General features: G+C 43.1%; 1 protein-coding gene across 2 annotated transcripts in view; it reads left to right on the top strand.

Moving 5' to 3' along the window:
- The window catches only part of LOC138287752 (solute carrier organic anion transporter family member 1A2-like), a 670,615-nt gene that overhangs the window by 284,147 nt on the left and 360,556 nt on the right, over positions 1–25,912 (top strand). For both annotated transcript variants that reach the window (XM_069228525.1, XM_069228526.1), the window contains exon 4: positions 2,699–2,831. In XM_069228525.1, the coding sequence (XP_069084626.1) occupies positions 2,699–2,831 (133 nt within the window). The remainder of the gene's footprint in view (positions 1–2,698; positions 2,832–25,912) is intronic.

Below are 25,912 nucleotides of genomic sequence, written 5' to 3' on the forward strand. Positions count from 1 at the left end.
TAGCATTGGTTAGCAGTGGTAAAGTAAGCATAGTCCTAAAACTAGCACAAACAGTGTTCACAAAGTGGAGGGAGACAGGCAAATGTTAGGGGTGACCACCCTAAGGCTGTCAGGTCTAATAGACCTTTTATTTGTATATGTATTATTTCTTCTGTGTCTTTTGATACACCCAGCAGCTAACACACATTTATCTAAAAATCGTGGTTCAAGCATGTGAACTCTCTGTTTCATAGATGGATTAACTATAGAAGTGGGACTAGCAAATACACACTTATAATAGTAGCCCTATAGATAGATTATTGAAATGAACAATGAAAGGAAACTAGGATCCTTGTAGATGCCCCGCTGTATGTCTTATTTTCCTAAGTTAGTTGTTGACATGGTAGATCCTGATTACAAACCTTTATCAATTTGTAAGCCACTAGTAGATGGTATCCAGGGTAACCAGGGCATAGGTGGTAAAGGGGTCCCCAGGCCATTGCAGACTCCTAGAGTGGTACAGACTGCTTGAGTTCAACTATGCCCTCACCATAAGTTGCACAGTCCCATGCACTGCCTTACATATATGTGAGACATCCTAAAGGAAGGCCTCTGCAGCCCAGGAGACAGGGTGCATTATATTTAAGGTGGATGCTTATAACTAAAAGCTAAATGTCTCTAAGGTGTCCTTTCTGGTAAGGTACACTATAAGTTCCAGGCCGGGTCCTGGGACTTAAGCCCCGGTTGACTAGGGATTCTAGCTCCATTATGGTACCACCTGGATATGTCGAGTTTGGTGTCAAACAATGTGCCTTCTCTCCCCCAACACAAATGTGTCCAGGAACAGCTAGCATGCCCCCAGGTGGCGCACTAGAGGTTTCTCACCTGTTTGCCATCCTCCTTATTGTTCTGGCCAAGCAGCCCACTTTTTTTTCCGTGCTTTCTGCCACCAAGACAGATTTCTGACGTCCTGCCAGGTAGTCTGGGTGCTCCCAGAGGTCAGTAACAAAAGGCAGGAAGAAGGGAATGCCTCCCAGCCGGGCTAGTGAATAAGGTCATCAGGGCAGTTAGCTTCAAAGCCATCAGTGTTGTCCTCCAGCGAGGAAACAGCCCTCCGCCCAGGCATATTTGCTCATGGACAAGTGGGAAATTAGCTATGCAGAACTGTGCACACCCCCAGCAGGTTGACCACACCTCTAGGCTGAGCAACCCAGTCTACGCACTAAATTTCAATTTCAGCTATCATAGGAGTGGGAAAATAGAGGGTCTGGGTAGCTAAAGGTGATCTGTCACATCGGATGTGGTCACCTCAGGGGCGGATTAGCTGTAGGAAACCTTGTCCCTTGAGCAACAGACTGGAAACTGCATGATCAACCTTCTTCCTTAGCTGAAACTCATCACTCCCAACCAGTGGAAGCCAGAAACACCTTCAATCTCCCCTGAACTGGTGGCACTAGTCCCCAGCAAACTACAGGTAAAAACAGCAGCAAGATCTGAAGTTTCATCAAGCCCGCCACAAGATTGTCGAAAACCAGGTGGGTCAATGTCTTCTGTCCAGTCTGTCTCCCAGTTTTAGACCACTACCTTTCTCCCTATCTTCTTAAAGGATTTCTGCAACTTTACCACTGCCAAGGCTTGTTGGTTGGCAGCCCACTAACTGACCCCTACACTTGATACTGCAGGTGCAGGACACAGCATGCAACCTGCATCCGACATTTGCAACCCAGCCTCAGCTGAGATTTTGCATCTCCTTGTCTGCAACGTTGTGCCAGTGGTACGATCAGCACAGTTAGAGCCCTTTTCAGCTCCACGTACAGCCAGGACAACACTGCACCTGGACTCCACAGAACTGGAAGAAGTGAACTGACTGCTGCAGACCAGTCCTAGGGCTCGCACAACCTTAACTGTGTAAGGGCACGCAGCTCAACCCCCACGTGGTAATTTGTTACCAGTGGCATCCCTGCCATTGACATCAATGCAAGTCATGTTCAGCACCACAGACAGCCAGGACAACTCTGCACCCGGACGCCAAAGGCCAGGTAAAACTGCACTGACTGTAGTGATCTAGTCCCAAGGACTGCATTAGATTAACACCTGAAGGTTTCATGCAGTTCTCTTTTTAAGTGCATTTTTGCAACTTATGATATTTTGCCATTGACTTCAATGCAACATTTAAATACCATTTCTGCAGTGATTTTCTATTGCTTCTAAAATTGATATCTCTAGTTCTACAGTACTGTTTATTTTGGTGTCTAAATTCATATGAAAATAAGCTCTATTTTTATAAATTGGTGTCAGATTTCTTTCAAGTCATGTCAATTACTTATCATCCATGTTTGTGCTGTGAAATGCTTAACCCATGTTCCTCTAAGTAAAGCGTGGCTGCTCCCTGCCATTCTACCAGGACTGAGCTAAGAATTTACTAGTGTGAATCCAAGGACCATCTCTGCGGTATTGTGCAAATATTTCATGTTGAGGACTAACCCCCATTGCACATAATACTCCACTTTCCTGCAAACAACGAAAGAAAGATCAAAAGGTTAAGGGTGTGACACCATCTGTTCATGTATGATGAATACTATACTTTATCAAGAAGAAAAATATTTGAAACAATGTGATTGCGAAGCAGCGGCCATCAATTTGGGCATTTTAGCTTGTGCATGTTTAAAAACGATTTCTAACTCTATTTCTCTCTGTCCGGATTGTATAAACCTTTCAGGAAATCTGTTGGTGATAGCATTTGTGAGCTACTTTGGAGCAAAATTACACAGGCCAAGAATGCTTGCTGTTGGGTGCCTCGTTATGGGCCTAGGTTGCTGTTTGTCATCACTGCCTCATTTGTTAATGGAAAGGTAAGTGAGTCCTTAGACTTTTTTGTCATACTATATATGGACTTGCTATGTAGCTTCTTGGGTCATGGGTGCACCTATGATTTTTTGGGTTGTGATACTGGTACGGGGTTATTGAGGCATTGTATACATGTCAAAAAAGCATATAGGAACTCCCTAAGAATACTAAATGCAACTTTTGGAAGATCCGTTAATAGATGAAAAATTCAGGATAATGTTGTGATTTTAATTTATTCGATACACTTCACTGTATGTTAAAAAATCACCCACAACACTCTCTTAAGCGTGTTTTGCATTTTGAAAAATAAACACACATGCTGCACTTGAGTTTCATTGTTAACTATTATTTAATGATGTCAACTACCCAGCTCCAGTCGTGTGTTAAAAAAATAGCAGAACATTGCTTAGCTGGAGGGCAAAGTACAGTGCTCGTGTTTTTCCAGGACAGGTTCACAAGTGGAAAGAACATGCATAAGCTACGCGTTTTATTAACGTGCATTAACATATAATGCTTACATTCTTCAGACTATTGCTGGTTACCTCTCGAAGTGGCCAGGAACTTTACCTGAATAGTCAACATTTTTACTTTCATGTCAGTTGGAATAGGTCAAAAGCAGATATGGCATTTCTCTCATCCATGTTATCCAAATAGTACTCTATTAGCCTTACATTTGTTTATTTTGGTACGAAGGATGACTAAGTGCAGTGGACGAAAGTTAATAATGATATTTAATTTCCCAAAGGCATTTTGATCTTTCTGCTGTTAGGGATGACCTGAAAGGTCTTGTGTTTTGGAGAGGTCTTGCACACTGAGGATATGAGGTGTGCAGAGCTGCATGCTACGGATCAGCATTTCATCATGATGAATGGGAGCGTGTAGCTGGAGTGCAGAAAAGTCTCCTGGTAAACACACCTTTAGGAATGCAGTTTCGTCATTAGAGAAGCTAGAAAAGGGGAACGTGCACTCCTGCCGTGAAGCAGACCTGAGCCAGCCAGATAGGGGCACCGGTAATTTTAGGAGGGAGGGGGCGCAGGCAGAACACACAGGCACACATGCACATTCATTCATCCACACACGTGTGCAAAAACACATCCATTCCCAACACTCATTATCAAGTATTTAAACATGCACACCAAACATTCATTTAAAAACACACACACACACACACACTTACCTTCAGTTCTGCCTTGGAGGTCCCAGGAGAGTTGGGACTGCTGCCTTTCTTCACTGGCTAACCTAAGGTCAGCCAATGAGAAAATACAGCAGTCCCAACTTGTCACAGAGTCGGATGGGGTCAGTGAGACTGCTGACCCAACCCCACTCTGTGATGAGGTGTGGGGGGGGGTGGCCCCTCAGCCCTAAAGGACGGGCGGCAACTGCAGCCAGGCCCCTGCTGCCTGTCCATGATGTGCCTGTTCCCTGTGAGGAAAGATTGTACCGCTGTTGTCTGTACCTTGCTTGCTGTACTTTAGGATGGCTTTAACTGCTGTGCTCTGTACTGAGCCTATTTTATGTGAGGGAAGACGTCACAGATGCTGTCTATATTCCACATTGTTTTTGAGAAAGACAGCAGTGGTAGCCACAAGTCTCAAGGTGTGGAGCTAGGGAGGAGGGTGGGGGACGGAGGGAAACAAAATTATAATTAAAAAAATAGTACTGTTCAGACACCGACACACCTGTCTGCCACTTCCCTCCTCTGCTCTCCTGGTGTCCCAGCAGTCCCTGGGATTCCAGCACAGGATCCCCACACAATCCTTTCACTTCTCTCATGTTATGCCTAGAATGAGAGAGGTGTCTGGATTGTATGAGAGGCTTGGTCTGCTGCTCAGAGTCTGCACTGGGGTCTGTGCAGTTTCTCTAACCCGGCTGTGCAACACAGCCAGGTTGGAGAAACCTAAGTGTGCATGTCAGTTTGGCCAGCCTAAGACTGCTGGCCAAACAAAATGCGCACTTAGTGCACTACACTCCTCCTTCCTCCTCCCATGGCTCAGTCCCACCCCTCCCTGCACATGCTGGGTGAGCCAGCAGCTGAAAAATAAAAACAATAGTAAAATATCATTTTATTTTTCAGCTGGTGGCTCATCATTGCGATGGAGCTGCCCCTGGAGAAAGGTGTTCACACTGTTGCTTTGAAGATGAATTTCACAGCTGCTGCCCACTGAAGACATATTTGGTATTTGTTGTTCATGCATATAGCGTGCTTCTTATTTCATTGCTCTTTTTATTCTCCCATTACTAACGTTGCAACTCTTGGGTCACTGTTAGAAATGGGGTCTCTGGTTGGCAGTTTGCACTCTGTCCAAGCAGAGACCCTCACTCTAGTCAGGGCAATGGAGATAAACACTTAGATAACCCCTGCTCACCCCCTTTGTAGCTTGGCACAAGCAGTCAGGCTTATCTCAAAGGCAATGTCTAAATAATTTGTACCAATACACACAGTAATACAGTGAAAACACTACAAAATGGACAACACAACAGTTTAGAAACATAGCCAATATTTATCTAAATCAAACAAGACCAAGACAACAAAAATCAAACATACACAACTCAAGTTATGAATTTTTAAAGTAAAAAGAGTCTTACTCCATAGAAAACAATGGAAACAAACTACCTGGTTTGCATAAAAGTTAAAGCTGCATGGGCGAGTGTGCGTTGGAAAAGTCAGCAATGCGTCAATCCCTTACTTGCAAGTGAGGCTGTGCATTGTTTCTTCTCAAGTTGAGTCGTGATGTGTTGGTTTTCTCTCCCGTAAGAGAGCGATGCGTCAATATCTGGATGGGGCACTTCAGATCCTCGCAGGTTCATGTTGATTTTGACACCCAGAGATGATGTGTGCGAAATACAGCCGCACAGTGGTGGAAAACCATCCTGCAGGGGGGTTGCATCATTTTCAGCAGCCGCAAGCAGGTGTTGCATTGTTTCTCCAGCCGTGAGACAGGTGATGCATTGATTTCCCAGCCGCGATGCAGGTGGAGCATTGAATTCTCAGCTGCAATGCAGGTGGTGCATCGTTTTGCATCATTTTTACAGCTGCATTGCAGGTGGCATCAAAATTGGCCCCGCACGGCTCAAGTGCGGGGATTTCAGTGTTTGTTCCACCATGTTCACCTTTCAAGTGGGCCCCACTTGGCAGGGTAGGAGTCTCGGCAGAGAGTCAAGGTGCTGGCAGAGGAAGATTTTGATGGCCCTGAGACTTCAAAACAGGAGGCACTATAAGTCAAAGCCCTTGGAGACACTTCACATGCAGGAATATACCACAAAGTCCAGTCTTTGTCCTCTTTCAGGCACAAGCAGCAACTGCAGGCTATCCCAGCAAAGCACAGTCACAGGCAAAGGGTCAGTACTCCACCTCCACCTCTTCAGCTCTTCTCCTTGGTAGAGGTTCCTCTTGAGTCCTGAAGTAATCTTAAAATCAGGGGTGTTGGGTCCACTACTGTTGGAACTGGCCATTTTACCAGGGTCATCCCAAATCTTTTTGCCTCCATCCTCCTATTTATTCTGACCAGTTTTTGTTGGCTTTAGGACTCTAGGCACTTTACCACTGCTAACCAGTGCTAAAGTGCATATGTTCTCTGTGTAAATTGCATTGGTGATTGGGTTTTCCATGATTGGCATATTTGATTTACTAGTAAGTCCCTAGTAAAGCGCTCTAGAGGTGCCCAGGACCTGTAAATCTGCATTGTGTGAGGGCAGGCACATCCCTTTCAGGTGTAAGTGACCACTCCATCTTCCACTCTAGCCCAGATTGCCCATCAGGATATGCAGGGTACACCCCTGCTCCCTTTGTGTCACTGTCTAGTGGAGATTCACAAACAGCCAACTGTCAGTCTGAGCCGGAAAGGGAATACACAAGCAGGCACAGTCACAGAATGGTTTAAGCAAGGAAATACCCACTTTCTAAAAGTGGCATTTTCAAACTGACAATTTAAAAACCAACACTACCAAAAGTTGTATTTTTAAACGGTGAGTTCATAGACACCAAACTCCAGTCTCTATCTGCTCCCAAAGGGAAACTGCACTTAAAAGCTTTTAAAAGGCAGCCCCATGTTAATCTATGAGGGAGATAGTCCTAACAGTGAAAATTGAATTTGGCAGTATTTCACTGTTAGGACATGCAAAACACATCAGTACATATCCAAACTTTAACATACACTACACCCTGCCCATGGGGCTACCTAGGGCTTACCTTAGGGGTGCCTTACATATTTAAAAAGGGAAGTTTTGGAGCTGGCAAGTGGGTACACTTGCCAGGTCGAATTGGCAGTTTAAAACTGCACACACAGACACTGCAGTGGCAGGTCTGAGCCATGTTTACAGGGCTACTCCTGTGGGTGGCACAATCAGTGCTGCAGGCCCACTGGTAGCATTTGATGTACAGGCCCTGGGCACCTTCAATGCACTTTATTAGGGACTTGCTAGTAAATCAAATATGACAATCAGGGAAAAGCCATTACACATATAGTTTACACAGAGGACACTTGCACTTTAGAACTGGTCAGCAGTGGTAAAGTGCCCAGAGTACCATAATCAGCAAAACCAAAGTCCAGCACACAGTCAAAACATATGAAGCAGAGCCAAAAAGACAGGGGAGACTACACCAAGGATGACAGATCTAACAGTCACCATGCCAAGTATTTTTTTTCAAACTCCATGCACCGAGGGGGATCATTGACAGAATATCAGAACCAAAAATATTGAATAAACAGAATATAGTGGCAAAATATCAAGGGCCAAAACATCAAGATTTCAGTGCAAATAGGTAAGTACGGATGTACCATTCTTAACTCCACACCTACATACCTTGAAGATATTTACCTATATTGTCAAGGCACATATATATTGAGGAATATATGGTAAAAACTTGTTTACCTATAGAAACTTATCTTCACAATATTTTTGTCCCAGATATTCTTGACACAAAATTTTCTCCACAAAAATGTTTTTTTCTAAATTTTGTCTAAACACTCATTGAGGGACTATAACTTAAGCTACAAGCCATCCAAAGTACTGTGTTAGACCACTTCACTCAAGGCACCTCTTTGTGAGAGAACTGAAAACAACCATGCTGCTCTCTTTCCACACCCCTTGCTTTGCTCCTGCACAGGTTTGTCTACTTTGCAGAGGAGAGAGGGAGAGAGATCGATGCTACACAGCTACTGCAACCTATCAAAAGTTGTTGCTAAGCACATGAACAAATGCCCATATCTATACTTTTAAATTTAGATGCAGTGTAACTTTAAACAAAGGTAGCAAATTCCTAGTTGTGTTATATCGACACAGGAACTTCAGATTTGAATTTGGGTCTTCTAGGCATCAAAACGAACTATTAGGACGTTCTCATTGATGCTGTTTTTTTCAATTAACCAAATGCGGATATAACAATTTTAGTATTAAACAGAAGCTAAAAATTATTTAGATGTAAGCAGTTTTGAGTCAGATTCAAAAGGACACGTGTTGCAACATGTTTTGCAAACCAAAGATCAGTTAAGATGAGCTAAACATAACAGCCTTGAGCATGTCTGAAAGACTAGGTTGTGCTGAAAGACTAGGTTGTGCAGACATCAGTACTTACAAACGGAAGTCAGAACAAAAGAAAGTCAGCTAGTGTGGTCGGTCTTCTCACTCTTCTGCCGTACTAATCAGTGTGCAGCTGCTGGGTACTTACAAAGGCAATTACAAAATAAAGAAATACAAAATAAAGAGGACGGAAAGAAATGTTGAGGTCTGGTGAGTTTTGTAAGAAAGAGACAGGGGGATGTAGTGCGGAAAGCAGTGCACTCTCACAGCGTGCTGAAAGGAAAATTAAAAATAGTCCCCTCAAGTCATCAGTGGACATATAAAACTTAATCAATCAGGTAAACACACTTAAATGCTCAGAAAGTTAGATACTATGCATATAATCACAAATGCATACTAATACTCAGTTATTAAAAAAGAATACTAAATAGTACTCACAATCACAGAAGCACCAATGATTAAACATTTCTGTCCTAAAGAGGGTCTTAGGGATAATCAATAAAAAACATTAAATTGACAGATTTTCTCAGGTCAGCACGCTATCAATAAGGAAGTCCTACTGCTTTCGACAATGTGCTACATATGTGCCTACTTACATATGCCATCCATAATTGAAAGCCTGATCTATTGAATTTGACTCTCATTTTATAATTAAATGAACAATGAGGTTTCCATCAAATTCCCACCTTTTTAAAAACATTTTAACATGAATATATCTGTCTTTTGCACAATGATTGATAAGCAACCTCTCAGGATCTAAACACAAAATGGTCTACCACTCCATGGATATTTAACTGGCAAGGTCTGGGAACCTCTTAAAATTGTACCTCACTGCCCCTGTGTCATGAAGTCTTTGCACCAGGAGACTTATTGTGTTATTAGTACATACTCTGCTGTCCAGCATTCATGTACATATCATCGGATTTTGAAGTGTAACGAGTTCACCTCAGCGGATCTTTCTTTTCTCTACCTGGGTGTCACTGCATTTTCCGAGGACAAGATAAATCCATGGATGTCATTTATGGGTTACCAGGGCTCGCACCTGCGATTTTTGGCTTTTCCCTGGTGACCCCTGGCACTTTCTTTGCGACCCATGGCATCAGGGGTGGTGGGAATCAGTGCCAAGCATACAGGGGAAGGTCCACATTCTTTATTTTCAGCTTCTTTTTCCTTATACTAACAGTGAATAATATTAAATTTTTCACTATTAGTGTCACAAAAAAATTGAGCACACTCAGCTGTAACTGGACCTTTGGTGGAAGTTGCTGTAGGAAAGTGTTCTATTTGTATGGTCACCCCAACCATTTTGCCCCAAAGCTGATGGTTGTGATTCTGAAGGTGTACTGGAGCATGCTAACCAGGCCCCAGTGCCTGTGTTCTCTCCCTAACTGTCAGGGAGACCAGATCCTCGGGGTCTGCACACGTTCCCAACATGTCCACCACTAGACAGCTCCAAGACTCCGATAGATAAAATCACAGAGCCTGAGAGAGTCCAAGCGGGGGAAAAGGGGATTAGGATGGGAACAGCAGGGAAGGAGACCTGTAGGAAGCAAAAAGGTTAAACCACACAATATCAAGATTATATCACATTGATTTTTACTAGACTATGATTCTAAGCATTGGCATACTGTAACCATGGATAACTTAAGAAAGGACTAATAACTAGGCCTCAAGACGTCTGGGTACCTGGGAAGGAATCAAGAATGATTACAACTTCTCAATGAAACTTTTCATGAAATGTTTCACATTGTCTAGGATTATAACCTTCTAGAATTATGTTTTTAGAACAAACACAGACTTTTTACATGAGGACAAAAAGTAATCTGAACATTTCCTGGAACACAATAGGAATTGTATTAAGGACTTAATATGCACATATAATGTAACATCTTGAATTTTAACACCTAGTTTTAAATGCGGGAAAATGAGTCTCGCACACTGCCGATTTCAACAAGGATATGTAAATACCATGAAATGATCGCGTACTTGGCCTATTTCAACAAGGCTATGTAAATGCCATGAAATGATCGCACACTCTGCAAGCGATCTAAAACATCAGTTTTAAATGCAGGAATGAATCGCGCGTCTTGCCGATTCGAATACCACCATGTAAAAACCAAGAAATGGTCGCGCACAATGAATATCAAGAGTTAAATACACGGAATGAATTGCACGTCTTGCCGATTCGAATGCCACCATATAAATGCCAAGAAATGGTAGAGCACAATGAGTTTCAAGAGTTAAATGCAAGGAATGAATTACGCGTCTTGTCGATTCGAATGCCACCATGCAAATGCCAAGAAATGGTAGCGCACAATGAGTATCAAGAGTTAAATGCACGAAATGAATTGTGTGTCTTTCCTATTCGAATTGCACCATGTAAATGCCAAGAAATGGTAGCGCACAATGAGTATCAAGAGTTAAATGCACGGAATGAATCGCGCGTCTTGCCGATTCAAATGTTAATATGCAAATGTCTAGAAATGGTCGCGCACACTGTTGCCGACTCGAATCTCAAAAGTCAAATGCCAAGAAAGAATTGCGGGTCTTGCCGATTCGAATATCAACATGTAAATGCCAGAAAACACAAGCACATTCACACGCACAAGGAAAAATCTTCCAACATGAAAACTAGGCCCAAAAACTCGAATGCCTTTGAAAATGGGATCGGGGGCCCAGCCCGACCGCCATCTTACCGCCCTGATCAAGGATCACCAATACAATGAAGGGCAAAGGCCTGGAAGATCAAGGTAGGCCTCCAGAACAGGAGCTCAGGAAATTGCTGCTGCTCTGCACCGGGACCTCTGAATAGTGAGCACGTGGAACTGGGCTGGCACCCTTATATAGAGTCTGGCCCAGTCCACAAACCACACCCAGTTATGCTTCAGAGAAAGCTTCTAGAAGGCCCTGGAAAGAGACCACACCCTGACACACTCTGAAAGCCTGCAGCAATACATTGCAAATAAACAGTATTTACAAGCACCTTGAATATAAGTCTTCAGGGTTAAACTCTGCAATGCAAAAGGTTAAACAACAACATATCAACATAATGCATGAATTACGTTATCTCATAAGTGCTGGGTTTTTGCATTCCAGTTGCCCGTAGAGCGCGCTCTGCCCGGATGTTGACACTAACAATGATGTATGTGAATTGTTATTCCCAATTAGCAAGCACTACCCCCCTTATAAGTCCCTTGTAAGTTGCACCAGTGGTACCCAGAGTATGAGTGTTAAAGGGGTCATAAACATCAGCCTACTGGCTACTTTCACCCACACCCCCAGACCTCTCATGCTCCTAAATCTAGGATTTAAGGGACACCCCTTGCACCAGAACCTCAAATCTGATACAACTTGCAACCACTCTGCAACTGCATGACTGTGACTCATCCCGGACCATAGACCAGTTCCAAAAGCAAGAGGAAGTTCTCTGAGCACCAAAGGCAACTCCAAAACTCCCTTGGAATAGAGGTATTAGTTTCCAGCAACCTGCAGGTAAAGCACATCCCAGAACTAAAGAATCACTGGCTATCGGACACTCTGAGACATCACCCAAAAGTAAATGGTCTAGTGAATTGTGGGAAATGTAGTGGTAGTGCTGACCTTCAGCAATTTTCGAGTGGCTACTTTTCTGCTCAAGACTCCCGGACCGCAAAGTAACCATATGCTGTGTTTGCTACTCCCAAGGGACGTTGGTGGCCAGCCAGATTGCCACTACCTTTGCTTGACGCTTCACTTTGTGGGAAATATGCAGCATCTTCAACCACCCATCTCAGTGGCCCAGTTGTCAAGCTTTTGCATCCGTTTCCTCATTAGGTAAAACCAGCATCCATGTGGCTCCCACTTAAGCACCAAAGACAGCCAGGAGAACTCTGCCACCGGACCATACAAGCCAGGTAAAATTCAATTGACTCGTGGCTTAGTCCTAGGACCCACATCACCTTAACCCCAGTGGTTTCCAATGGAATCAACCTGCAATTGACATGTTGTCACTAGTTGTTTTTTCTGTTGATCGCAACGTTAAAGTTCTGCAGTAGTGAGTTGTATTGATATATTTTACCTTCTAAAATCCATCTCTAGTTATACTGATCTGGTTGTGTTAATTTTGGTGTCTACATTTATATAAAATTCTGCTATATTTTTATAAATTGGTGTCAGATTTCTTCTGAGTTGAGTGTATTATTTATCGTCCATGTTGGTGCTCTGAAATGCTTAACATATGTTTCTCTAGTAAAGCATAACTGCTGTGTGCCACAGTACCAGGACTGAGCTAGGGATTTATTAGCGTGAATCTAGGGGACCCTGTATGGGGTATTGTGAGAGTATTGCATAGTGAAGCCTAACCAGCCTCACTGCATAATATTCCACTTTCCTATAGTTGTGGTAAGTAAAATTGGTTTTAAGTATATGTTGTGTGTGTGCTTGCAGGTGAGAATGTGTTTATGTGAGAGAGAATGTGTGTATATGCGAGTATGTGTCTGTATGTGTAAGCATGCCTGTGTCAGTGAAGGTGAGTGAGAGTCAGTGACAGATATTGAGTGAGATTGTGTGAGACTGAGGCTCATGTTTGCTATTCTTTGACGCAAAGCAGCACTGCATTGTGTCAAAGGGAGAGACAAAAAATGTAGCACAACTACTGGTGCATTGTTTGTCTCCATTTGTGCTAGTGCACTTGTGCAGCCATGCGCAATGCACAATAGTGCAAGGGTGTGTGTGTCATCTGAAGCACAGGTTTTGTGCTAGAAGGGGTTCAATGCAGCAAACATGAAAAGTTGGAAACATTTCTCCTTGTTATACCTACCTCAAGGAGTTATATGATTCTGGCGTAAATCCCTTTCTACCAATGTTTGTAGATAGGAATTGTGTCAGAGCCCAATGGTGGTTGCACTGGAACACCCATGCGCTACCCATGGAATGCTCACTAGATGCAAAATGATGCAAAGCATTGCATAGTGAAAAATTGTGTTACTTTGGTATACTATCCACCGCAAATCAGGATTTGAGATGAGAAGTGAATCCCACACTAACAATTTGCATCACACTAAGGCCCATATTTATACTTTTTTAGCGCTGCATTTGTTTCATTTTTGTGACGCAAAAGCAGCGCAAACTTAAAAAAAAAAAATTTATTTTGTAAGTTTGCGCCACTTTTGCATCAAAAAGCAGCGCAAATGCGGCGCTAAAAAAGTATACATATGGGCCTAAATGTGAATGAGTATGAGTGAGATTTCGATTGAATGCAAGTGAATGAGTGAGCATGAATGAGAATGAGAGCAAGGAGGTGTAAGAGAGTGTGAGGTCAAAGGGTATGTCATGCCACATCTGCTACCCCTGGCATTTCGGTGAATCGACGTCTGTGGGTCTATCTCTACACTTCATAAGTCCCTCTCTCACGCCTGTCTTTCACAAAGGACTGGTTCACTTCAAAAGACCTCAACCGTATGTGGCAGGATCTCTCCATCCAACATCTTATATCCCACTTGCCCAGCTGATATAAAATGAATTCCTTGCATTTAAATAAAGCTGAGAATATGTGAGACTTCTTCAGGAAGGCTCCCCACACATCAGTGGCCAAAATCTAGGAGGTTGAAAAGTGAAAAATGTTGAGTGTTCCTAACAACATACTTTCTAGTTCTTTATAGTTTGCTATTTACATGGATATTTTACAAGAAGTATCTTTACGGCTGTAGAGTCTCTGCACATAAAAAGATAGGACTGTCCTATTATTCAGGCTGGTCCATGGTAACAAAACATATTGCTGGCTTCTGAAATACTTGCTTAATTTTATGTGGGAAGTTGTTCAAAACTTGGTAGCACACGTTGTTCTCCAATTGTTCAAAACTTGGCAGCAGGTTGTTCTCATTTTTGTTTTCTCACTGGGAACAAATCTCTAATCATCTAGTGTCTTTGAATTGATAGACAGTTCATAAATCGATGATTTTAAGGCCCTATGCATTTCTCAAAGAGCATGCCAGAACAGGTCAGTAGTTCATACTGTCTCATTTTCTGCCTTATTTACCTCAAGTTCTCTTAAAACTAGAAGAACAAATCTTCTTTTGGTTGACTGTATCAGGTGAGCCAGACTTGGGGAATGTTCCTTCTCTTAACTAACAACTAAGAGAGTGAGCTTCCTTTCTATTAGTCTTAAAACTGTACAAGGATTATCTGACATTTTGTAAAGACTGCGAGGCATGGTTCTTTAGTATTCTCTTTCGTAGGATTTAGTATGTGCTTTCAGTAAGCCCTGTACCAGGAGACCTCACACCAGGTTCACTGTACAAGAATGTTTCATTTACCTGTTCATTCATTTTGTGGAGAAGGATGTTTTTAGAATCTTTGAGAGCAGGCTTTATATATACAACAAAAATGTGCATTTAATTGGATTAGCATTCTAACATTTCATGCTGTGATAGTTTTTTTGATAGCATGGTGTATGCCAGTCTTTGCATGTTTTATTAACTTTACGCATCCATGTTAATGTATGAAAGTGCAGACAAAATGTTCCTCAGCTTGACTGGTAGCAGGCGGGTGGATTTATTTAGAGACAGTTTACTCTTTTATCCCCTCCTCCCCCACCTTCACCCAAAAGGGGTTATGGGTCATTTCTTCTGGCTTGTATGATATTGTAGCGAGGGGGAGAAGTATAGCTGAGGGCAGATGGTCTTACTACAGTAGGGTGAAGCTGTGATGTAAAAACATGTTGTCAGGAGAACATTTTTGTCAGTGCTGGCATTTCATTTGACAGCTACATTTGTATCAGAAGTGATAGAAATGATTTGCTTCCATAGAAATACTTGTAATCCCACACCTGATAACAATGTGGAAACATGGTGTTATGATGACACTGGGCAAAATGGCTACCCAGTTGTCTCATTTACAAATATTCACTCATTTCCATACTACTATTATTAATACAGTATGCTTAGATGTCATTTTAGTCCTGGTCTTATACCTTGGGCAGTCCCGCTAAGTACCACGCATCCAGGATTAGATTAATGCATTTTGCTGTGGTGTCCACATCACCGCATTAAAATGCATTAGTCATGCACTGATAGCGCTATGTCCACCCCATGTGCTGCTCGCTGAAGAGAAAGCTTCTTTCGCACTGAGCATCCGGCCAATGAGTACACTCGATACTGTCTGAGTTTCTGATGTTTAAAATAGTTATGGCCTTATTTAACAGACTGTTAAGCATCTGAACAGTATAATTACTACATTTAGCACTGCACAGGTGGTCTGGTATGCAGTTTTAGTGAAGCTGAGTCTGGCCTCTCACCCGAGCGTACCACATGGTTTTCTCAGTGCATAATTGTAGCTGAGGCCATTCACTGTGTCTGGCTGGCCCCCTGACTCACCAATACCAAAGGCAGCAGCCTTTTCTTTCCTTGCTGTTCCCCACCCTCTGCCAGTGCAGTCCGGTCTCCAGAGAGTACCTGTGAGAGGTCAGTGTGTGGCCTGATTTTTCTGTCTGTCTGTGGGCCTTCTGAGTCTGGTGCACCAAATTTAACTGCTGATTTTTCTCATAATACAACAAAACCTTGCCTGAAGCAAGACTAAGTGGACAGAGTCTCCCATTGCTTGCAAAACAACAGCATATGGGGAGACTGACAGCAGCTTTTTTTCCCTTGCCCCACCCTTTCCCCCCCAGGACAGCCTCTTCCTCCCTCAAGGGTCTGTGTGTGCGCTCATTTTTAGGTCTAGCATAAGCGTACGGCCTCTTGTACACTTTTAGTATACTTACTTTTGTGGGCTCAAAGCCAGTTGTTTATTTCAGTGTAATTTAAAAAGCCTTGCTAGCTAGTGGTCAATCATGCCCCTTTGTCCCTCCTTTTTCTCTTTGGGTGCAGTGACTTACTACTGTATTATTATGCTTTGTCAGGTTTATCTGTCTTTGGAGGACTTTTTTCATGGTTTCCTCCTCCTGTGAGTCAATATACTTATAATGCTGAGCTTAGGGGCACTGTACATCCAACTGTCACGTAGGTTCTCAGTATCCTAATGAGACTACTGGATTCAGGCGGCAGAATCACCTATACTACGGGGGTCTGAGTCTGATCCAGCACCATGTGACACTTGTCAGCCTAATCTGGGTTTGCGCCGGCTAACTAGCAGTGCCTCATCTCCACCCAAGATCAGAGATGATTGGGGCAACCGGGCACATGACATACATGACTCCTCAGGGGAATCGTGGTCACTCAGATCTCATCCGTTTTCTCAGTTACATTAGTCTCACATATGCAAGGACAATCAGAGGTGGACTATAGTTCAATAAGGTTTTATTGAAGTAGCTGCATTTTAGATAATAAAGCATGTATTGCAATAACTAGGACGATGAAGCACAATAAGATTAAATTTGTGACGGGGAGAGTAAAACACAAGAATAATGCTACCATACTGTCACTAAAGTTTGTAGAGATAGTTCCTACATAAGCTATGTTAGAGCACGGCATGTTAAGCTCTAATTCTGCCTTTCAGGTTCCCCCGGGAAGACATCATCCCTCATACCTGAGCAAGAGGCCTGTAGTCTACATAAACAGCTGTAGCGAAGCAATGAGCAATCAGCATACAGTCGTGGTCATCTGGCTGGAATCTCCCTCTAAAGTACATTGGTCAAAGTAGTGCTTTTATAATAAAACATCTGATGCTCCAAGAAAGGATCACCACCTAAGAGTGAGTAAGTTTCTGTGAACATTGGAGACAAAGCGTACCACTTTTGCCGGCAACCTATCTTACTGCAGCATTGAGAAAAGCACAGAGTGAGAGAAATGTCTTGTTTAAGAAAGCAGTGCTGACCTAGGCGAAGAACAGCTATATAGAGAAAATAAAGCAAGACCGCAAATGTGGCTAATGTTAAAATAATGAAACAAAAATGAATAAAATATATTTTGGTTAAAGTGCACAGCGGCAGGCCTAGGTTTTTAAAATAACATGTATAAAACTATAGCTAAAATGGCTACAAAACACAACCTACTGCTTCTTCCATAGAACTTAAATCACACTCCCCCACAACATATTCTTGCTTGTCCCTCCACCCAATCAAGCTCCTTCCGCTGTTCCTTGTTACCTCATGTGCCACCATGGCCACTTGCCCCACACTCCCTTGTTTTTTTTGCCTAGCAGCTTCGCACTCATGGAGGTATGTTTCTTCCTCTTCCTTGATTTTGGGAATCCTGCTGTTTCTTTGCAATGTTTGCCGGGTCTTTTTTATTTTTATTTTTTGCAGTTTTATGTAGCACAAACTCAACACAAAAATATTGGAGCACTCTTTTTTTTAAAGTTTATATGGCACAAGCCTGATACAAAGATATTACAGCACTTTACGTGAGCACCGGTTACATTACACAAGAACACATGCATTTTTGGTAGCAAGGAGAGTTCGTGATTTGCCCAGAATCACAGGACGTTGAGCAGCACTGGCCCTTACGCTATTTCCACTCCCCTAGGGTTCTTTGTCTGGTGTGCTTTGGGGCAGTCTGGGAATAACTTGTTTTTTTAATATAGTGCTTGGTAATACAGGTTCTGCCATTTGATAGTACTGCAAAGCAGGTGTCATTCTTAACAAAATTGCTATAATTCTTCTCCATGGACCTTGCACAGATGTAGAGTTGAAAAGCTATGTCAGGATTGTAATCTGTGAGATTCTCGTTCAGTCAAGACCTCTGCAGTGGGTGCATTAAGCAACTGACTTGAGTAGATCTTAACACTAGAAATTAGCACATGCTCTTGATGACCTCCAGAGGGGCACCAAACAAGCACATAGGTTAGTTCCAGGCAAGAAGATTGCGAAAGGTGGACTACATCTCAAGGTCAATCCTGGACAGTAACAGTAAAGACTCCATGGCCAAGAGATGTTTTAAACAGGAGAAATGTTGTTTCACAAACTGTGGCCACCAGGAACAGCAACTGCTTGTTCTTATGGAACCCAAATGTGTCACGTTCTGCCTTTCGCTTACCGCCCTGGTCAGATGAAATTGGAGTGCGACCTCGGTTCTTGTACATTCTGGTGTGGCCAAGATTGGGGCAACCATTTACGGTAGCCACGGTGCTGCTTACAAGGGAATGCCATGGCAGTCCATGTCCTCCAGAAGGAGTCCCAGAGGAAAAACCCCAAGGGGAAAAAACCCTTTCCCAGGAACAGGAAAAAAGGAACACGGCATTTTTGGCATGGTCTCCCCTAACTTTTTGCCTCTGCTTCCCAGTTTGATGATGTGTGCTGGACTCTGTTTTTGCTGTTTTTGGTACTCTGGACACTTTACCACTGCTGACCAGTGCAAGTCCTCCTATGTAAAATGTATGTGCAATTGGCTTATCCATGATTGGCATATTTGATTTACTAGTAAGTTCCTAGTAAAGTGCACTAGAGGTGCCCAGGGCCTGTAAACCAAACGCTACTAGCAGACCTGCAGCACTGGTTGTGCTGCCCACCTTAGTAGCCCTGTAAACATTGCTCAGACCTGCCACTGCAGTGTCTGTGTGTGCATTTTTAAACTGTACCCACTTGCCAGGCCTAAACCTTCCCTTTTCATATATGTAAGGCACCCCTAAGGTACGCCCTAGGGAGCATCATGGGCAGGGTGCAGTATATGTTAAAGGTGGGACATGTACCAATGTATGTTGCATGTCCTGTCCTAACAGTGAAATACTGCTAAATTCAGTCTTCGCTGTTGCAAGGCCTATCTGTCTCATAAATTAACATGGGGGCTGCCTTTAAATGTTCTTAAAGTGCAGATTCCCTTTGAGAGCAGATAGAAATATGGAGTGAACTCACAATTTAAAAATACATCTTTTAGTAAAGTTGGTTTTTAGATTGTTAGTTTGGAAATGCCACTTTTAGAAAGTAGGCATTTTCTTGCTTAAACCATTCTGTGACTCTGCCTGTTTGTGGATTCCCTGTCTGGATCAACAGTTAGGCTGTTTGTCATTCCCCTCTAAACAGTCAAACAAAGGGAGCTGGGGTGTAGCCTGCATATCCTGATGAGCCATCTGTGCCAGAGTGGAGGGAGGGGTGGTCACTTACACCTGAATGGGCTGTGCCTGCCCTCTCACAATGCAGTCTCCAACCCCCTGGTGTGTGTCTGGGGCCTGGTCTGGGCAAGGCAGGATCTTGGGAACAACAGAGACTTTCCTTTGAAGTATGCCTACTTCAAAGGCAGAAAGGGGTATAAGTATTGGACCCAAAACCCCTGAAAATTAGATCATTTCTGGATTCAAGAGGTACCTCTGCCAAGGAGAAGAGCAGAGGAGAATTGCTGCCCCTGCCTGTTACTGTGCGTTGTTGGGCTATCCTGCAGTTTCTGCTTCTGCTTCTGCTTGTGAAATGGGACAAAGACTGGACTTTGTGGTATATTCCTGCTTGAGAAGAATCTCCAAGGGCTTGGACTGAGCTTGCCCCCTGTTCTGAAGTCTCGGGCCATCAAAGATTTCATCTGCCAGCACCTGGACTCTCTGCTGAGACTCCTGCCCTGCCAAGTGGTGCCTAATCCAGTCCCTGAGCTCTTCAAAGGAGAAGCTGGTGGGAAACCAAGAAAATCCAAGAAAACTGACTTCGGACAACTCCAGATCAGACGCCCCTGCTGAATCCCATGATGCCACCTGCAAAGAAGCCGTGGTCCTTGCTGGAGTGCGAAGACCTCACTGAAGTTCTCGCTTTGTGGAAGTCGCCACACCACACCGTGACCGCCTGACATCGACTCCGCCGGAAGTGCATGGATCCCATGTTTTGCACTGATGCCACCTCACCTCTACCGTTTGGCAGCAAGGTCCCAACGCCTCTTTGTGATGCCTCCCCCCGTTTGCTCCACTGCACCGGAAACCAATGCCACCTCGGATCCAGCGACACCGTGATCCCTGACTCCGTGCACTGGCTTGTTTCCTCATTTTCACAAGGTACTGTACCTGGGGGGGGTCTGTGTTACTCCGTGACCAGCGCAATTGGCATCAGATTGTTGGGAACGACTCTGTCACGACATCTTGATAGCACCTCATCAAAACATTTGGGCTTCTAAATTCTATTTTTGTGTTTAATCTTTACAAATGTATAACTTTCCTTGTAAACGTTGGATGTTTGCTGTTTAGGTCTTGCTTTGTTCAGATAAATATTGGCTGTTTTTCTAACCTGGTGTTGAGTCATTTCGTAGTGTTTTTACTGTATTATTGTGTTGGTACAAATACTTTACACACTGTCTCTGAGTTAAGCCTGCCTGCTCATGCCAAGCTACCCAAGGGGAGAATGGGGGTTAACCGAGTGGGATTCTCCTTTACCCTGATTAGAGTGAAGGTCATGGGGTAACCTGACTGCCAACCAAAGACCCCAGACACAAACACACATATGCACACACACTTGTCTTTATTTTCAAACCATCCTTTTGGTTTGTTGCTATTCATTGCTTTATTTGTTTTAGTGCATACACCAGCAAGCACACAAACTAGTGCATTGAGTCTTGATGAGGTGGGAATTAACATGCAGCCCCTCATCTTTTCAACCTAGAGACATTGACTCAACCTGACGGTCAAGTGACTTACAGGTGGCTGAATATTTTTATTTAAGGTAGGATTTCCTGCATGTGGTTACTGTGCATTCAAGATTGGTGAAGAAATATTTAGGCTAAGTAGCAAGTTGAAGTAGGAATCCATGGCCCTAATGAATGCCTGAGACCCAAATGGGACAAGATGGCCACAGCACACAGAAAGTAATGTCCAACAGTAAAGCAGGAATAGATATTCCTGGTGTCGTTCTGTAGGTTGGGAGAGGTATGAAGTTGAAACGAGTCTCAAATCCTGTTTGCAGATGGTGTCTTTATTTGTAGGTGTTTAGAAATCATTGAGTCATCGTGGTGATACAGCCAACACGTGTTTCGTCACACAGGTGACTTCATCAAGGCTGGGGCAGCTGGCCAAAGTGTACCTGAAAGCTCACCGCTACTCTTCTTCCTGGTTATGATTACAGGCTTATCAGGGCCTCCTCTATCTGCATTATCACAGAAGCTTTCTACCTACGTACCTGTAGCTGCCTGGCGCAGCCATACTAATTACAGCTTTACCACTATACTCAGCCCACTCAACTGATCACAGAGCAACTTCGCTACTAAACATCCCCACTTACTCACTTTGGCCAGCTGCCCCCGCCTTGATGAAGTCACCTGTGTGACGAAACACGTGTTGGCTGTATCTCCACGATGACTATCTATTCCTGCTTTACTGTTGGACATTACTTTCTGTGTGCTGTGGCCATCTTGTCCCATTTTGTTCTAGGGTACTCCCAGTACCCGTTTTGGTGCCTACCGGGTAGTAAGGCACTGGGCCGTTTTGCACCGGACTTTGCTCGTACTTCTTTACTCTGTTAAAACTATTTGTTTACTGCCTAGAGGTGCGGCGCCTCTCACCCTTACTACCCTCATTTCTCTTTTAATGCCTGAGACCCGTTAGGGCTTATAAGAATGGGCAGAAACATGTTTGGCCGTACAATAGGTGACTCGGAACATAATTGTCGAGACATCACCTCCTCCTGTTTATAAAAATACCTATGTTCTCCATTAATAAAGGTGAAATGCCGGGGCAACACATAAAAGGCACATTCGGTCCTCAAAAGGAGGTCTATTGGTAAAGAGAGCCATGTTTGGGTTCCTCTTCTATAGCAGTCACATTTGGTTGTGTTTGTTCTTAGATCCAAGGGGTTATGTGACTGCCTTTGTTTGTCCCTTCCTCTCTATTCTTTGTGATTAAAGGCAGAAAGAGTGGACTTGAAAAGCAAGCCAGACCCGCCCTTGCTTTGCAGGATATTGGACAGAAATAACAGAATTCGCAAGGCATTGGATGGGTGTTGGGGTAGCATGTGACCACACACCCTGTTTGCGAGGTGAAATAATCAGACTCAAAAAAATATATTATTTGCTGATCTAGCCTTAGTAATAGTTGAAACATCTTTCAATTAAATGGAAATCATCAGATATGACATAGTTGCCCCAGTGGATTAGGGACTCATGCAAATGGACACAAGCTTGGGTGCAGTTATTGCTGTCAAAAATAGATCCAAGAAGGATGGGTCAGTACGAGAAATGACATAAGAAAGGATTCTCCAGGAAATTAGCTGGCCAAGACACTAACAGACCTCCTTGAACAACAAACATCGAATGTGGGTTGTAGTGGCTGGATTGCTTTACTGTTCTATGTCCCAACCCAAGATGAACATGTGCTATATAGATAACATAAAGTAATGCAATTGTTTGGCACTGAATCTGTCTATTGGTATGCCATGCTGAGTATAGTGTTTATGAATGTGTATCTATGTGTGATGCCATGTCTCCTACATCAATTAATTGTGGGCGTCAGGGGTCTATAATTGAACCTCAAGCATGACCTCTCACAATAGCTTTGTGGAATATGCAGTTAGATGCCATAGAGCTTAGCATTAGATTTCTACATTGACGGTACATAATGTTAATGCAGACCCACTGGTTTGAGCATGTAAACAAGGCAATGAAAGTGACGTGACTGTGGAAATTATATATTTATTGGTACTACTAAAGCATCAAGCTCTATTTTAAAATTAAAAATGTTAATAAAAATACTAAAAAAGGAAGACAGTTTCTCAAAACTGCAAAATTGAGTGACAGGTTGAAAATGCTATAGTGTCAGTTTTATCAGCAAGGACAGAGACTTTTGAGTAGTCACAGGACCGGTTTGCAGTAGTAGTCAGGGACTCTCTAATTAAATTATTTAATTTTACTAATAAGGTATACAAGAAGAAAACCACAAAGACAGTGGGCTTGAGCAAGAAACTATGTAGGAGAAACTGTATTTCTCGGTGAATACTTCTAGTCTAATGTTTACAAGTCCTAAACTTTCTCCTAACCGACATGTCTATTTTTACAGCATAGTGACCTTCCCAAACACTGTGACAGTATATTTCAAACCACTTTTGTCTCAAGGGCTGCAACGTTTTATAAATACCATTATGGAAGGAGACTATAGGCCTGATTTTATCTCAGCACAACAGAATATTCTGTCACAAATGTGACCGATATCCTGTCCACCATATTATGATCCACATAGGATATAATGGAGTCATAATACAGTGGACGGGATATCCATCACATTTGTGACGGAGTATTCCCCTCGAACAAGATCTAAATCAGGCTCTCTGTTTTTTGTAATTGTTCTTTTGTTCCAATCCTGATGTACTTCAAAGAGAAATCCTGTGATGACAAAGGGCCGATGCTCCGTACATGATCGTCTTGTGGCAAGCAGGCAAAGAGCAAACAATTAGTTCTTCATTTGTTAAAAAAATACAAAGGCTGCCTCATTTGATTCCAACTCATGCTTCTTTTTTCCAACTCTTCCTCACACTTTATCTCAATCTCACTCCAGTAAGTTTCTTTTCATTTCTGTTTAGGTCTGGTATACTCCAAAGATATCCTTGTGTGCATACATACACAGATCGCATGCTTTGTGTCATCCCTTGTCATCCCTTGTCAGCTACTGGCTTGTTGGGGTCAGGGCGCTTCAGCCATTACTTGCTTCAATTGCCGGTCACGTTTGGAGCAGACTACTGCGTTTCATGGATGTTTACACTGGCAGACAAAAATAGCTCATCACTAGGGCCACAACTACTCTTGCAGCCCATCATTAGAGTGCTCTTTCTCCTTAGTGTGCTAAATTGCATAAATGTGAAGTTGCTTCGACAAAGTGAAGATCTCTGTGCTCAGGGACTGATTCACAAAGGTAAACTTACATGTTTGTGTTAGTTTATGTTTGCTTTGGAATTCACAAAACTGCATTTGAATAGTATGTTTACTAGTGTAGAGACTCTGCAGGTGGGTGGGAGAACTTCGCCCAGACTGCAAAGTCACTATCCACTTCCAAATCACTATCCACCTCTAAAACCTAATCTAAACCCTAAATACCCCTTACTCCGTGACTACCCATCTCCAAAAATTAAACGTCCCTCTTCCCGCCAGATGTAGACACCACTGCATACCACTCATCGCCCTTACATATTCTTCAGTGATAAAAAGTTAATCACTGCATAGTATGTAAGTGCACAGAGTGATATGCAGTGGTTTCTAAACATAGGGTGACTGCTCTCTTTTCTTGCTGTTTTTAGAAACCATTGAATACTCCTTGTCATACTTACATACTCTTCGGTGATTAAAAGTTTCTAAACATGGCAGGAATAGGAAACCATCCCTCTATGTTTGAAAACCACTGCAGATTGAAGTAGTTAATTCAGCTGGCATTACAAGAGTAATGCAGCATTACCAAATTCCTCCAGTTACGCCTAGGCCTATTCAAGAGGCGAAACAACTTCAGGTTCTGCAATAAATGTTGGTGTGAGGCAGTGATGTGTCTTGGCCCCAGGTCTCTTTAACATCTTCATAAATGGTGTAGAAACTTTTCTGCTTGCTTTGAACCCTGACCGGCTTGTGGTGGGCAAAAAACTCTAATCTTATCATTCGTCGATGACACAGTTCTCTTGTCTTGCATTGAACTAGGAATATATAATATTCTCATAGATTTTGAGGATTACTGTAAAATAAGGAATCTTATTATCAATACATTGAAAACAAAGTATATGATCTTAAACTGCTAATCCAACCCAAGGAACACTTTTAAAATCTATGAAAATCTATGAAACGTCTTTAGATCATGTGGATTACTATGATTACTTGAGGGTCGGATTTGATGCAAAAATTTCTTCGTCTTTTCTTTTTTCTAAAAAGGGAAGTTATCATGAGTTAATATGCTAATGCAATGCTAAGATTTTTGAACAACTGCAGCAGCTGAATAATTGCCCCGCTCTCAATGCATATCGCGCAAAGGCGATAGCAGCAGGCATCTATTGCGGTGAGTTCTTGGGGTACAAGAAAGCTGCTGGACTGAGGAAAATTGAGAACTGCTTTCTATGCTGCTTCTTTCATATTGAACCAGGGACTCCCATTTACATGCTCAGGTTGGAGCTAGGCACTGTCTCAGTAGATTAGCATTTAGCTCTCATTTGGAATTTGGATGAGTTGGTTACCCACTCAAATATTTTTGTGAGTCAAGAACTAAGTCACCTGAATTACCTTGATATGATCACATTGTTGTCACCTTGAAATCCGTAGGCTGCCCGAGTTCTGGTCCAACCCTGATTCTATTTTCCCATTAAGTGTCCAGTTATGAAAAGAGAGGTTTTGGTTTTACATATGGCTCCTTAGGCAGCATTATGGGGGTCATTCCAACCCTGGCGGTCGGTGTTAAAGCGGCGGCCAACCCGCCAACAGGCAGGCGGTCCTAAAAATGGAATTCTGACCCTGGCGGAAACCGCCAACACAGACCGCCACTTTAACACTCCTACCGCCACGGCGGGACAAACAAACAGTGTGGCGGTCACCGCCAACAGACAGATGGGAGACAATGTACCGCCCACCATATCACAACTCACCAATCCGCCACCTTTTCTGGGGCGGGAGCCCCGCCGATAAAAACACGGCGGAAACAGACTACGAACGGGAAAACGCTCACCTCTACACACCCCGCGAGGAATCTGGACAGCATGGAACCAGAACTACACATCCTACCAGCTATTGTC

The sequence above is a fragment of the Pleurodeles waltl genome, chromosome 4_1 (genome assembly GCF_031143425.1).
Source record: "Pleurodeles waltl isolate 20211129_DDA chromosome 4_1, aPleWal1.hap1.20221129, whole genome shotgun sequence".
Taxonomy (NCBI): Eukaryota; Metazoa; Chordata; class Amphibia; order Caudata; family Salamandridae; genus Pleurodeles; species Pleurodeles waltl.